The sequence below is a fragment of the Larus michahellis genome, chromosome 3 (assembly GCF_964199755.1).
Source record: "Larus michahellis chromosome 3, bLarMic1.1, whole genome shotgun sequence".
NCBI lineage: Eukaryota > Metazoa > Chordata > Aves > Charadriiformes > Laridae > Larus > Larus michahellis.
In genome coordinates, this window is record NC_133898.1 from 35,951,513 (window position 1) to 35,966,244 (window position 14,732).

Genomic DNA, 14,732 nt, shown 5'->3' on the forward strand with positions numbered 1-14,732 from the left:
TGGGCAAGCAGCCTGCTCAGTAATTAGATTTTCTGTCAAAAAGATATACTTCCAGAACCACCGAAGCATTTTTGGTTTGGCTGACATCCCATGCCCGATGTTTGTTCTTGAGTTATCATGTTCTTTGACTTAATCTGATCTCCAACGAGATAAGTAATAAAAAAACCTGCTGGCTCTCTGACACACTCTGCTTTCTATGGCTCTTTAACTTTTTTTTCTTATGTGTTTTGTTGTTTTAGTGATTCAGACTTGTAAAGATCTTGAGCCTATTCCCATCTCCCCATTACCTTTTTTTTTTTTTAAAATCATAACTACGATTACATCATTAAAATGAGTGGAAACTGTCCTCCACCTCCAAATATTAGCCTCTCTGTGGTCCCTTCATCAACAGGAGGATGACGTTAAACCTGTAACAAATGCCACGTGCCTTACCTGATACCTTCTGTTAAAGTAGACCAACTTCTTGATCTCATCAGAATTATCATGAGGGTTTAAGACACAAGGGCACAGGACCCTGTGGAAGGAGAGGGGCAAAGTCAAGGTTTTGGTAGCAGGAGTGACCTCTGTGAAGAGAGGCCAGGTTCTGCCTGTGCTGGACATGGCTGGTTCCAGCCAGCTTGAACGAATCTACCACAGGGCACAGCTGAGTCTGTCAGCCAAGATGGTGCTGCCTCTGTGAAAACTTGTTTAGAAAAGGGCAGAAAACATTGGAGAGGGAGAGGAGGAGAGAACAACAGCAGGAATGAGGAGGAGGTGCCCCATGGCAAAGCAGGCACCACAGCCTGTAGATGAGCCCACACTGGAGAGGCACAAGTCTGAAGGACTCCTGCCAGAGCACAGGACAAGAGTGAGAAGAAAGGAGCGACAGAGAGATACCACTACATCCAGATCCTAGCTGCCCACACCACCCATGCCCCACTGAAGGGACTGAGGGTACCCTGCGGCAGTAACAAGGTGGGAGGGAGAGTGCTTGGAGTGAAGTTGAGCCTGGGAATGAGGGAGGATAGGTGCTTTAACTGTTTAACTTTTTTATTTGTTCATTTCCCAATATGTGAATCAGTAATTAAATATTTATGCTAACAGACAATAAATTCATTTACGTTCCCCAAGCCAAGTCTGTTTTGCCTGCGACGGTACTTGGTAAGTGATCTCCCTGACTTTATTTTGACCACTGAGTTTTCTTGCTCATGTTACTCTTGTTTTCTCCCCCATGCTGCTGGGGTGAAGTGAATGAGCGGCTGTGTCGGTGCCTGGCTGCCACCTGGGGCCAACCCACCACAAAAACCATTCGTAAGTACACCTGCGCAACGTGGTGTGTTTCAGCAGAACCATGCAAGCATCCTTCAAGACAGAGTTCCCACAAGTTCATTCTAATCAACTGAGGGTCACAAGTTGCAGGATGTTTCACATGGAGGATGGCAGCGCACCAAAACAGGTGCCAAGACTGACACTGGACTGACATCCTTAGAGAGCCATTCCAACCTGAGCCATTTTAAGGTTCTGTGAACTCATGTTGGCCACCTTATCCCTCCCTGAAATTTCGATCCTTCTAGCACATGATTTTTTTCTTCTGATGCTCCCTCTTCCTGGGCATGCCTCATTATTACTTGACAAATCCAAGTGAGAAAAAGGATTCCATTTAAAAGTCCTGTCATATAATCACAGTAAAGCATCCCTGAGAGAGCTCTTGGAGCAATAGCTCCAAAGAGATGCAGTTGATACATAAAAAGTATACGCACATCCCTACCGCCTCCAAACTTGCCTTAATGAAGAGCAACTAACAAAACAGTATTTTTCTGCTACAGTACATCTATATGAAAGGCAATACCAACCTTTTCAGAAGTGCTTCAGTAACATAAGCAAGGCAAAATTAGTGTAAACGTAAACTCTTTTTAGGTTATTTGCTGCTACTCAGAAAAAAAAGAGACAAGCTTTCAAGACCAAAAGCCTCCTTCAGGTTCTTCTTCAGTTCAGTAGCAAGGCATTTATTATCCCCCAACAGGGTCTGTTTAGTACTCTGTAAACTTGGCTTGCTGCCAGACAGGCAAATATTAAATTCAGCATAGCACCTGAAAATATGGGAAAAGATTTCCGGTATCTTGAGATAATTTAATCTTAAAGGCTTCACTAACTATCCTTGCTCAATGGTTAGGGCTTTGAGATACGTGTGCACTCTAGCCAGTAACCTTTGTTAAAAAGAAAAACTACAACTGGTGATCAGAAGCACCAGCACTCTGAGCTTAAAAGCTGTTTTTTCCATTGACAGTCACTGGAGAGCCCTTAAAACAGAGCAAGAGGATCGCATCTATGTTCCTCCTGTAAAATCACTTCCTTTAATGGAGCTCTTCAGGTGCCTGCACTTCCCCTGTGAGCAACTGCAGAGTCCCTTGTGGCTGAAGGGATCCAGCAGGATCAATTCAAAGCAGATGTTTTAGCAAGGTGACTCTGGCTTCCAAGCTAACTCCTATATCTATCCTCATAGTAGCCAGTACCAGCACCGTGGCCCAAGCAGCAGGAGGAGCAATGGCTGCCTACCTTCACAGGACAAGTTTATTCTGCCTCTCTGTCAAGAAAAGAGAGATTTGCTTTTCTGAAACCAAGCAAGTCCTGCCAGAAACAAGTCTGGGGGGACACACTGGACCCTACCCAAGTCACCAGAAGCTCACTGGGGTGCAGACCTGCCACCTCAGTGGTGGATTCACGCTGACCTGGGCGGACTGTTGAGCCATGAGGTAACAGGTAGCATGATTAAGCATCCCAGACTTCTACTTGAGAAACTAATTAACAATAAAACTAAGAATCAGCAATAAGATTACAGAGATCAGAAACTACACGAGCAAGACGAAGCATTTTAAGACTGCAGAAAGGCAAATCTGTAAATAAAGCTAGTTTAAAGTGATCAACTATGAAGATCCTGTGTCTGAATCTCTTTTCTGTCATACTCAGCTGAGCTCTTTCTGATCTGGCTTGAACTCTCTTGCAGCATAAGTAATGAGTCATTAAAATGGCACCACCACAAAAAGTGGTAACAGCAGGGCTCAGATACAGAGACAGTGACAGACAGACAGGTATTTCTAAATGCTATGTTGAAATCATTGTGTAGGTACATGTGCATACACAGAGGAAAGTGTTTGGTGGTCTGCAATACTAGAGCCTTTTCCCTGTAAGAAAAAAAGTTTCTCCAGAAGACCTTGCAGCCCTCTGTGAGCAACAGCAAGAGCTGTAACAGAAATCATCTTCAAACCTCATAAGCAGCTTTGGGCAGCTATTGTTTGTTGACTTGTGCAGCTCCCGGAGGCTTGTTATGGGAAGTATTGTCACCAGGTTCACAAATGCCCGTGGAACCTGCCAAGAGAACAAGTAAACCCATAGCTAATGCCCGGAGCATAAAGTGCCATCTTTGCCCCTACACAGCCACAGCAGACCTCAGGTAGCAGCCTGCTGACTCGGGCAGCTTGCATTATTTATAACAGAAGTGTTCAAAGTACTTTCTAAACAACTAATCCCCTACACACACAATACTAAATTACAGCCCCTGCCTGCGCTGCCTAGTTCTGTTTTAAATGCTGATGGCAGTCACTTGAAAATTATCACTTCAAAAAGGTCCACATAAGTTGTTACAGGTCTCAGCGCAGCTCAGACACCTGCTAACTCTTTGAATACTCTCGTCTCCCTCACCCTCCTCTGGAATGTAAGAACCTCCCTCAACGACCACAAAAATATACTTATTTGCAGTGTAATGAACAAGCAAAGCATTTGGTAGCCATTGAATACCATATGTTCGTTCAAATTTGTTACAATACTTTTTATGTTATTTGTCCAGAGCACGTCAGCTAGAACCGAGCACATCCTTATTCCTTTGGTAAAATATTTCTCTGTCTCTTTCTGCTGCCTCTCACAAAGATTTTCCTGCAAGCAAGCATCTCTGCTTACAGCACTGGTCCACATATGAAAGCAATGAACAAAATTCTCAATCAATAGTCAGTGACTGCTTTACAAACAGAACACGATCCTCACTCCCACACACTAGAAAAGTTTGTTTTACCTCGCTGTGAAGCATGTCCAAAGCTTTTTGCAGGTTGTAGGTGTAGTTTTCAGGAGAATAGGATACCTGTTGAAGCAAGGGGATTGAATTTTGCTATCAGTTTACTCAAGCAGGCACAACAGTGACTAGCTAGAGTCAGCTAGCTCTCACACAGAATGCTCTCACAGCACCATTTGTGTTTTTAACTGTTGGGTCAAGAGTAACAGAGTCTTAGGCAAAACTGTCCTGTCTCTGCTTTTCTTCTTTCCCCATCACAGCTGTCTCACTCACAAGAAAAGATCTAGCAGCCGCTGGATACCAGTGAGGGAGCAGATTCAGGGGCCTTTATCAGGCATCACCACATCCTCCATCCCCAGGCTTGCTTGGGCTGGTCTTAAAAGCATGGCTGGCAACTCACAAACAGGGAGTGTCTCTGGGAGAGATCGGTTTATTTCTGCTGTATGTAAAATTAGCAACACGCCTCCCATATGCTCCTTACCTGCCACAAATAATAACTGGCAAAGCTTAGGTGTTTATCTGGGAATATATACTTGCCTCTCAGCAGTGAAATTTCCCTGTTCCATTTGGGTGGCTTAAACCCTCTAATTTAATTGTCTCAAGTAATCCAACTTTTATTTCTTCACTTGTGGAACTATTCGACAATCAGATAAGCTTCCCTATGAGAAACGCCTATCTTATTTTTCAGCCTTAATTCTCTTTGATTTAATTTCAAGCAAAAGATTGTTGAGAGCCCCACTGGCCTACTCACAAAACCAGACAGCTCAGTTCCCTTATTCATTTCCTAAATCACAGCTCACCAAGAGCATTGTGGTTGGCACTATTTGTGGCTGTGCAACGTAAAGGAAGTATCACGGTGATCTGTGGATGCAGATATGCTATCTCCTTGCCACCCACACTCATGTGTGACTGCCATTTTGTGTCTGGGTCAGGAGCAGTAGGTAGGAATGGTTAATTTGCTCCCTTCCTTGTTTTATAACCATCTTGCTGTGCTGCTTTGCTGTTTTTCCTGATCTGAAATTAATCATGCAAAATGAAAAGTGTGTGCTCTGCTGCTTAAAAGTAGGTAAGACTCATCACTAAGTGAGGAGTGTGCCACAGCCTTTCACCTTCTCTGTATTCACACATACCAAAGGCTATATACAGTATGTATATATATTACATACATATACAATAGATATTATATTATATTATATATAATTGCATCAGCATGAGCTGCGGATGGAACCATTCCCATAGCACTGAAACTGATAAGAGAACACCAAGTAAGACTAAGGAGTATGACTGTGCACAAGGCAAAGAAGAGCAAAAACCTTTGCCCTTTTATCTACAGGTGGTAAAGTGAGTAGATAATGGAAGATTATCTTAGTTATCAGCAAAACTTACAGGTGTTCTAAAGATACCGCTTCATTTATCAGAACATTAAGTTGGACAACCTGAAGGTCTCAGTACAGTTACATTCCAGAGCTGCACAAATAAGACCTACCTTATTTTGGTCTCACTCACTGAGTTCTGCCCTCTCACCCACTGCAATGCATAGAGAACCTATGCCCAGGGTGTCCCAGTTCATGCTGTAGGCAGCAGGGGACTTACTGGATTCTTGCAGAAATCACATAGGTCGTTTCCTCCTATGAGAAGTGTTATGACCTTCCAGTCAGTCTGCAAATTTATTCTCTGCACACAGAAAGAGATGGAATGAAAGTTATTGAATTAAAAAAAAAAAAAAGAAAGAAAGAAAGGGAAGAGGGGCAGTCAACATACTAAACACAAATTTAACATTTCTCAGGATACCTGGCTATAGTTCTCTAAGCATCCACAACAAAAATAAATTTTCAGTCATGACAAAGCGTAGAAACTAGTATGATCTAAATAAGGTTTTCCAATATCAGTAGCACCATGCAAAATTATTTGCTTTAGGAAACTATTGCTCAAAATCCATGTGTATGCTTTTCTTAGCACTATCTTGTGCGTATACACTGAGTGACTCCTCCTGCAGTTCTAGGAATATATCTTCATTACAAAACTGATGGTATATGTCCTACTGTGTCATAAATAATGCAGCTATCCTGCTGGAAAACCCTGGAGGGCACTATATTTTGGTCTTATTGTGAGACAAACTGCAAAGAATAGAAAGGCAATATTAACTCTATCTAACGATACTGGTAAAGAATTATAGCACTTTTTCCTCTGGAGGGATTTTGCAAAGGGCTACCTAATGCAAGGAAAATATGCTGCAGTAAACACACATCTTCTTAGCCTTGAGGAAAGGTTCAGATATGCTTAGTACCATGTAGCAGATGTTGTACTCAATATCTTAGCACTCCAATTTCAGTGCAAAACACCACTGAGAAAAGCAGCAATAGTACATCAGCCTCAAGTGGTTTAAAAACATCTATCTTCAAAGGCAGAAGGCAACACATCCCAACTAGTAAACACACTCTTCAGTAGTTTCGTCTCAATATGTACTTATCCAAATTAAAAGAGGGGAAAATTTTCCTCCTGCACTAAACAAGTGTTTTTAAAAAGCAGGGAAAAAAAGGGGGAGCTCTTAAATCAAAGAGCATATATGACATCCAATATGAACATCCTTTTAGTTAGAAAGAATTTAGTAAATAAAAGGTATTTGTATTAATTTCTGTTGTGTGACCTTTCCAAGCTGATAAATACAGCAGAATAATACTTAGAAGCCTTGAATGGTTTGAATGAAAAGCATCCAACCACTTCATTGTTAGTTGCTATCCCTTTTAATCTCATTTCAGATACAGCCAGAGTGAAATCTTGTTTAAAAGAAAGTGAATCAAAAAGAAAGGCACTGCAAATATTTTTGCCAATATGTTATTCACCAGAGTATTTATACTAGACATGCACACAGTTATTTTCAAGGCTTTTTGGCTGCTTTCCAAATGCACAATTGGAAAGCCAAAATAACATCATCTAACTTAGGCCACTGATTGCATAGCATGTTTGTCAAATTACAAATAGCAAACATTCAAAGCACTAGTTGAGGTGAAAAATCTGCAAGTGATCCTCATCCTAATGTGTGTTTTACAGACCATTAATCAAATAATTCCTAAAATCAAAAATCAGTTGATGACTAAGTGAAAGAAGGGACTAAATTGTTTCTAAAGAAAACAAGTCCTTTCCTCATCTCACATGTTCACTCCACATGAGATTTGCCACTTGAAAAGCTTGCCCTCACCATCCTAGCGCGTATCATTACTGCTGGAAAAACCACGTGCTTACAAGATAATGAATAGTACCACAGCAAAATCCTAGCAAAGTTCAGTCACTTTACAGGGTAATGTAGGTTGGGAGGGGAAGCAACAGTGCTGAATTTACCAGCCACTTGCAGTAAAAACGATAAGAAGATTACAATTATTTGTGTTTGATAGTAACTATCACATGCTGGTACAAATTCACTTAAGACGAAGCCATAGATTATTTTGTACTGACTCACGTTCTGCACTAGGGAATACTACACTGTACACGGCTGTACCCATAGTTTTAATGTTTGGCATCTGCTGTTTGTCTGTTAGAAACTAATGATGCCATATAACTTCATTCTAAAGATATTAATGACATGTTAAACTCACAGTGTCGTTCTTCATGCGGTCCACCAGTCTTCTAACCTGTGCAGGAACATCCCTAAAGAGAAGAGAAAAATAAAATCATAAAATAATAACAGTAAAAAAAAGAATCCTGCATAGCCAGCAAGGCTAATAGAAAAGCTGATGAATGGACCTCCCTCACATAACGGCTAAAAAAACCTGGGAAAGTACAATTTTCATTGACCAAAAGGTATGATACTCCAAAAAGGCTATATTTTGAGATAGTGATGGGGAAAAAAAAAAAAAAGTCAAACAATTAGTATCCAACAGGCACTCAAGCACTTTGCAAATGCTGCATAGTTACACTTTTACAAGCTATATAGAAAATGCACTGGGCTGACACAAAATAAATGCACTTTGCTCCTTCCCGACATCGTACAGATGCCATTGATAAACACCCCACTGAAGCATCCGTGCATGTATCAATGTTATTACGTGCCCTCAAGTCACTGAGGCATGTCTTATCAGAAGCCTTCCCAAGAGAAAAAGAGACGATAGGAATTTCACTGAAGACGGAGCATAGTGGTCTCTAGTTAATTCCCAGTTCTGCCACAGACTGACCACAGGCAACCCACAACTTTCTCCTAGTTTCTCTACACAAACTCTTGGTCCTGCTTACAAGCAGGTTTGAAAATACCTCCTATAAAATAGGAATATTTTTTCTCTGCCTCACAATAGGGATGTGAAGCTTTCTGAGTAGCGCATGTAACGTGTTTTGTGCTTCTTGGTTGAAAATACTAGAGAAAGCATTGCTTTTGCTGCTAATTTATTTGACAGAGATTCAAAACATCGCAAAGTCCCCATCACAAATTTTTGGCCTTCATGCTAGAGATGGGCTAAAGTTATATATTTCGGTTTGCCTATCAGCCTTATTGTGCTCCTGCCAAAGTCCAGGGTTTGGGCTTTTTTAAGTTAGAACTGAGTTTTAAAGAAAAATCAGCTTTCCATTAAAATTAAAAGAGATTTCCTCTTACTCTGCACGATTCCCTGCCACAGCTTGGTTGAGTGCAGCATTATCTGTAGTCTCCTTTCCAGTGCCAATGGAATACCCTATCAGGGATGGGTTGAACTCACGAAGAATGTCTGCAGAAAAAGACAGCACCCTGAAATGTTGCGTACTGCAGCAGGTAGCAAATGAGGTTATAAAGATTAGACTTTAGTAAAAGACCTTTAAAAAGCTTTAAGAGATACCTATTAAAAAAAAATAACCTTTAACTATAATAAATGTGGAGATTCAACACCATACAAATACTTCCTTGCCTTCAAGATTTCTGAATTTCACAAATTCAGGTATCATCTCACAACCTAACACGACCATCTTGGCTAGCAATACCATTTCGCCTGGTAAGCGAGGCTGAGTAACCCTACGCTCAGGAGGGAGACTCTCATGCCGTCATACTCTAACTGCAGATGGGTTGGAATCAAATCCTTTAGCGTGATCTCACCAGATGTATTAACCCCAAAGACCCAAGATTCCCTTCTAGATCTTAGGTTACAAAGCAGCCTTACAACACCCCAGATCGCCTTGACCTCTAAAAAGCATGTAAAATCTGATCTTGTAAAGTGATTCTGCTACTGCCTAGAACAACTTTCCCATACAGTCAAAATAGCTTCTTTAGGCTCTGATCTAAGATCTTTGATTCATCTATCCTCAACACATTTTGGGCAGAACTATAACCAACAACAGGAGAATATTGAAACAACCAAACCCCTGGGAATTACAAAATACATAGTTAAGTCATGCACAGCAAATTACAGCTTGGTCATTATGCAACTTTCACTCAGCACTGGACGTTGAATACCAAGGGACTGGTGCTGTCATGCTACAAATTGTAAATCTTTCTTCATGTCTTCTTTTATAACAACAGCTGTTTTAATAAACAGCTCCCAATATTTATCAGGTTTACGGGAATAGGCACTTACTTGCTAGTGTCGTGACTGTGCTTATGTTTTCATTTCCTCCAACACTGTTAAAAAGAAAGAACAAGGAAAACGTGTTCCAATGTACGATGGACTTGGTAAGGCAACGGACTAAGACAGACAGCTCCCCCTCATGGGGTTTCTACACGTGTACACAGCACATTCTCTGGTGGTTGTACCAAGTCAAAGCAAGCTCTTTCTGTGCATACCAACAGGGTCACAAAATCAGAGACTCTGTCATAATCATAGTAATCATATTAAAAGCTCTGTACACTAGAGCTGCCCTTTGAATTCTCTCACGTGTCTTGGCATGTGTTCAAACCTAGCTGAAAGAAATTAGATTATTTTTTTTTAAAGCCGTCATCTTTGATATTTTTCTCCCTATTAAAATATTTATTACTTCCATTTTTAGTTAACAAATCCTTTGTATCCATAACAACAAGTTCTAAAAGCATATACGTCAGACTGATAAGTATACTCAATACCTTTTGCCCCCCATTTCACTCAGCAGGAAGAATACTGCTAGACTGGTAAAATTCAACATATGTCTACGTGCTCTTTACTCTCCATGCTGTAGAAAATGCTAGTATACTTCCCCCACCCCAAATGCCAGCAGATTATTATTAAAGATCAAAATACAAAAAGATGGACTTAAAACACCTCTAAAGTATCCCTTTAATTTGGAACAGAATATTTTGAAGTGCTTTAGTACCTGTTTAAACTTCTTATAGACCTGCAGTGACTGAGATGGGGTAAGAGGTGACGAACAGAAAATCAGCCTGACAGGTTTGGTGTTAAATCATAAATTTACAGTTGCAGAATAACAAGCGAACATGATCACCTTTCTTCAGAGTGACTTTTTGACCTGTCTAATCAAGTGCTACATATATAAGAGTCTGTACTGACTCATAATTGATAAACTGTTCTGCCTGATGTAAGCAATGCTGGGAAAGGGTTAAGGAAATAGATACAGCATATGAAACAGCAGCAGCAGCAAAGATCCCATTTTCACTTTTTTGTAGACCACTGATTTTAAATGAGACAAATGGGTGACGTGGGCCACAAGAGCAGAGAGAATACACAAACAGCAGGGACAGAAATGCAGAGTGTGCAAGTGGTGCAATGCCACTGGGATCTCAAAGTCCCCTTTGCAATAGCTACAACCATCTGAAGAGTCGAGACCTTCTTAACAAGGACCACTGTTTATCCGTGTATCCAGGCCTGTTCCAGCCATGCTACATCATACTCGAGATAACCACTAGTTTGAATAGCACAACCATGTGCCTCCATGCAAAACGTGAAGTCACATTCACTCTCCACAAGATTCCATTTGCTACAAAAACAACTATACATATCAAGACACGAGAAAACGGATTCCCTCCCGCTGGTGGGAGGGAAATACCTGGGACTCACCTCCAAGAAACACCTCGGTATTGAGTCAGGACATCCGCAACATCATGGGGTTTGGATGCTGCCCCATTACCTGCCTGGAAGCAGGAGAAAAGAGGAGTTCACCTTCAGAAAATAAGAATTTCTACAGTAACTAGTTCTCTGACTGATCCTACTGAAAATAATTGAAGAGTATATTAATGAAGCAAGCTACGTCATCTTACCAAAATATAACAGACCCTTGTTCTCAAGAGGATCAAGGGCTGAGGGTATTTTAATTCTGCTCCAGTGAATTACCCTCTTCTATCAACTTCTTGATTAGATCAAGTAGGGAAAAAAATTGGTTGAGAATGTTCAAAATACTCGTATAATTCTAAATTTACATAAGGAATAAATAAGATAGCAATGGTCCTGAATGAATAATTTATTATAATGTTCCTTACATTAAAAAGTGGCGTGGCGATTTTTCATATTCCCTCACCCAGTTTCCCCAAGAAAGGGCACTACAAGGATTTAATGTGGTAATTAGCACAGAACACATAAGACACATGAATTATGATATGCACTGCGAAGCAGCCGTCACTGGTTGAAGAATCACAGCCAGTCTAAGGGTAACAAGTTTATGTAGTTCCAGAAACAGTATCCAAAAAAAAAAAAAAAAAAACTCAAGATAAGTTACACTTCATACACATGATGATTTATTGCAATTTTACTCAAACATTTAGTTAGTATAAATGAACATAACTTTATAAGCTTGGTATTATCATATATATATTTATTATAGCATATATCTATACACATAGACACAATTAGCTGCAGATTTTTTTTTCTTTCTATTTATGCTGCTCACTAATAGCTTTGAAGGCCAATACCTTGGGATTTGCCGAGAATCAATAAAGAAAAGCAATTGTTGCAAGTCCACTCTAGGAGGCTGGTTTTACTGCTGTGCAATCTAATCTCCTGGCTCTTCCTTGTGTGGCACTCTTGTGGACTTTAAATGGGAACTGTGTGCTCAATTAGACTCATGATCTGATTATCAGTCAGTCAAGGTGGAGTGTGGAAAAGAATATGTGAAAAAAAAATGTTTGGCTCAATAGAGCATAACTGTATGTATTCTATTTCTCCAGTTAAAAATTGAAAAATGCTTTTTCATTGCTTGCTTTAACGATGGTTATCCAGTGATCTTTACTTACTGTGAGCGAATCTCCCAGGGCGGCAATTACACGAATATCTGCCGGCTTCAAATTATGAACTAATAAATAAAAAATAAAGATAGTGTAAAGGAAAGAGGAAAGAAAGAAAACTTCAAATTGTGATGGTTATCAGAATTTTTCCTTAGAATAAGCATAAAGCATTAAGCATTGCAAAGACAGTATTTTAATATTCATGACAGCATCAGCTCAAAATGACAGACACTGACAGGCATCAAATGAGAAACGGCTCTTGGTACCATAGCTGGGCATTAGCTACAGCAACAAGGGAGGCAGTAAGATTTTGGTCTGTCATCTGTGCTTACTCAAATTCGTTCTAACCAGTGGAAGTGACTGAAAAGCAGGCACAGCTCTGGTGCCAGCACAGGGTGGAAATCTGGGAACCATCACAGCTTCTGAGGGAAGACAAAATCCACCCAGGGACAGAATTCCATGTGGCTTTTTGCACCCCAGACTGCACTCACAAAAGCCCCTACTTCACACATACGCAGTTTACCCACCTCTGCAACTGAAGTACCCAACTACCTCCTGTCTTTTCCACTGTCACTTCTTTGTACATGGAAGGTGCAGTTGCATAAGCTTTTACCATCCTTGAGGGAGAACTTACATCCTGCATACAACTATTTACTTTGTTCCAAACAGGATCTTAAAAGCCACAGTGAATAGAGTGCACTGCTTCAAAGAAAAGTGTACCTTTCCTAATTAAACCCAGTTCCTGTTCCACTTCTATCATCAAATGAAGTAGCTCTACAATAAAATTGTATAGGACTGTACCTGAAACTGGAACGGTATCAGAGGGATCCCGGTCAAAACAGGGAATATCTGTTCCATAAATCCTCTCCTGAAAAGACAGACAGGGCAAGACTTTGCATCAGACTCACTATACTCTGGTCACGAAAAACCATTTATGTTTCAGGCATTTGATTAACAAATTTCCCACGCACTTTGTACACGTCTTCCCAGCTCAGCCTGTCCTCAGGCCATGCCTACAGTTGCCCTTTGAAGGCAGACAAAAGCTCAGCCTGCTCAGAAGTCACATGGCCATATTAGTGCAGCATGGCTCTTGCCTACCAGCAGGGCCAGTTATTTCAGACTCCGTGCTGTGCCGTGTTCAGCTATGCAACATTTTGTGTGGCCATACTCCGAGCTAGGCGAGCTTGCCTCTTTTCGCAAGAAACTGTTTGAACATCCCTGGAATATCCCAGCACGAAACTGTACCTTTGTCAGCAGGCCATGAGTCTGCCTTCTCTGCGCGCAGCCCTCTACATGCAGCCAGGGATTTTCCCTCCTGGCTCTTTTGGCTTGCCATCAACTGATGGAAGCGCCCCAAGGACAGTCAGTGAAGGCTGACTGTCAGTGTACCAGAGCAGAGCATTGCACAAGACCCAAGGACATGTGTTTGGAACAAATTTCTCTACAGAACTCCTTAAGTAGGCTAACTTGCGTAAGGAAAATAAATGTGTGTGTCTTGTCCCATTGTTTCATTTTGGTTTGTTTTTTTTATTTAAAAAACCCCACACAAAAAACAAACCCACAAACATAACACAGTGTTTCTTCTTGTGTCCTACACTATAACTACCACCAAAAGTCAGAGTGGTAGGTACCATCGCCCCAGGGAGATGTCTATACATCCAGAGTAACTAACAAAACAGTTGGCATTATATTAAAATGAGAGGAGAAATGTGTATTCCGATGACGCATAGGCCATTTTGAGTGCAGATGTGGTCTAAACACTGTGCATGAAAATGAGCGTTATCACCTCCCTCTGTTGCTGCTTAAGAGCACCAAGCTCTGCTCAGAACCAGAGTACCATGACTTAAAAAAAAAAAAAAAAAAAGCACAGCCATTTATCTCTGCACATCTAATCTGCAACTAACTCACAAAAAAGAAAAACGAATAATCCATTGTTCTTCAGTTTTACTATGGCATAAACAAGACAAAATCAGACCCATACAGTGGCGTCATGCTGATCTGATCTACTTTCCTCCAGGACTAAATTTTCCGTCTTCTTATCCCAGGGAAATTAACACTGTTTAAGATGTTTAAAAAAGGTTTTTAACAGTGAAGGCAAGACTTAGTTTAGGCTGGCTGAACACATCTACCTTAAATCACACTCCACAAAATTCACCAAGGAGAAAATGTACTGTTAAGCATCTGACTATTTAGTCAAGCATGGAAATAAAGAGATGGAGGTTTGTATTTAGTTTTCCCAGGTAGTGTTGTTTAATTAGGCTCCAGCACACTCTCACCCACCTGCCCCACTGCCTGGAATACACTCGGTCCATATGACGCAAACAGTGCTACTGTACCTGAGATATTTCTTTGGTGTTTGATGTCTCCAGGGAAGATGAGTAGTTACTATTTCTATATGTGAACAAATATGGATTTTCCTGCAGAGCGAAGAGAGTATGTTTACCAACGTTAGTGGAAACACAGTCAGCTGACCTTGAAGTCTTCTGGTTAGGTTTTCCAAGAGAAGAAAATCTTTGCAGTATTATATTTTTGAATTAACATTGCACTAGTGAAATAAGTCAGGTTAGACCTGAAAATTAAGCCCTGGTA

General features: G+C 40.7%; 1 protein-coding gene across 1 annotated transcript in view; it reads right to left on the bottom strand.

The window, feature by feature from the left end:
* PLB1 (phospholipase B1) overlaps positions 1–14,732 on the bottom strand; it is an 84,677-nt gene that overhangs the window by 44,273 nt on the left and 25,672 nt on the right. Inside the window, exons 16-26 of the mRNA XM_074579675.1 lie at positions 14,480–14,560; positions 12,945–13,011; positions 12,153–12,211; positions 10,984–11,057; positions 9,574–9,617; positions 8,625–8,733; positions 7,636–7,687; positions 5,636–5,716; positions 4,046–4,111; positions 3,245–3,345; positions 433–514 (exon numbers count right to left, since the gene is read on the bottom strand). Coding sequence (XP_074435776.1) covers positions 433–514; positions 3,245–3,345; positions 4,046–4,111; positions 5,636–5,716; positions 7,636–7,687; positions 8,625–8,733; positions 9,574–9,617; positions 10,984–11,057; positions 12,153–12,211; positions 12,945–13,011; positions 14,480–14,560 — 816 coding nt within the window. The remainder of the gene's footprint in view (positions 1–432; positions 515–3,244; positions 3,346–4,045; positions 4,112–5,635; positions 5,717–7,635; positions 7,688–8,624; positions 8,734–9,573; positions 9,618–10,983; positions 11,058–12,152; positions 12,212–12,944; positions 13,012–14,479; positions 14,561–14,732) is intronic.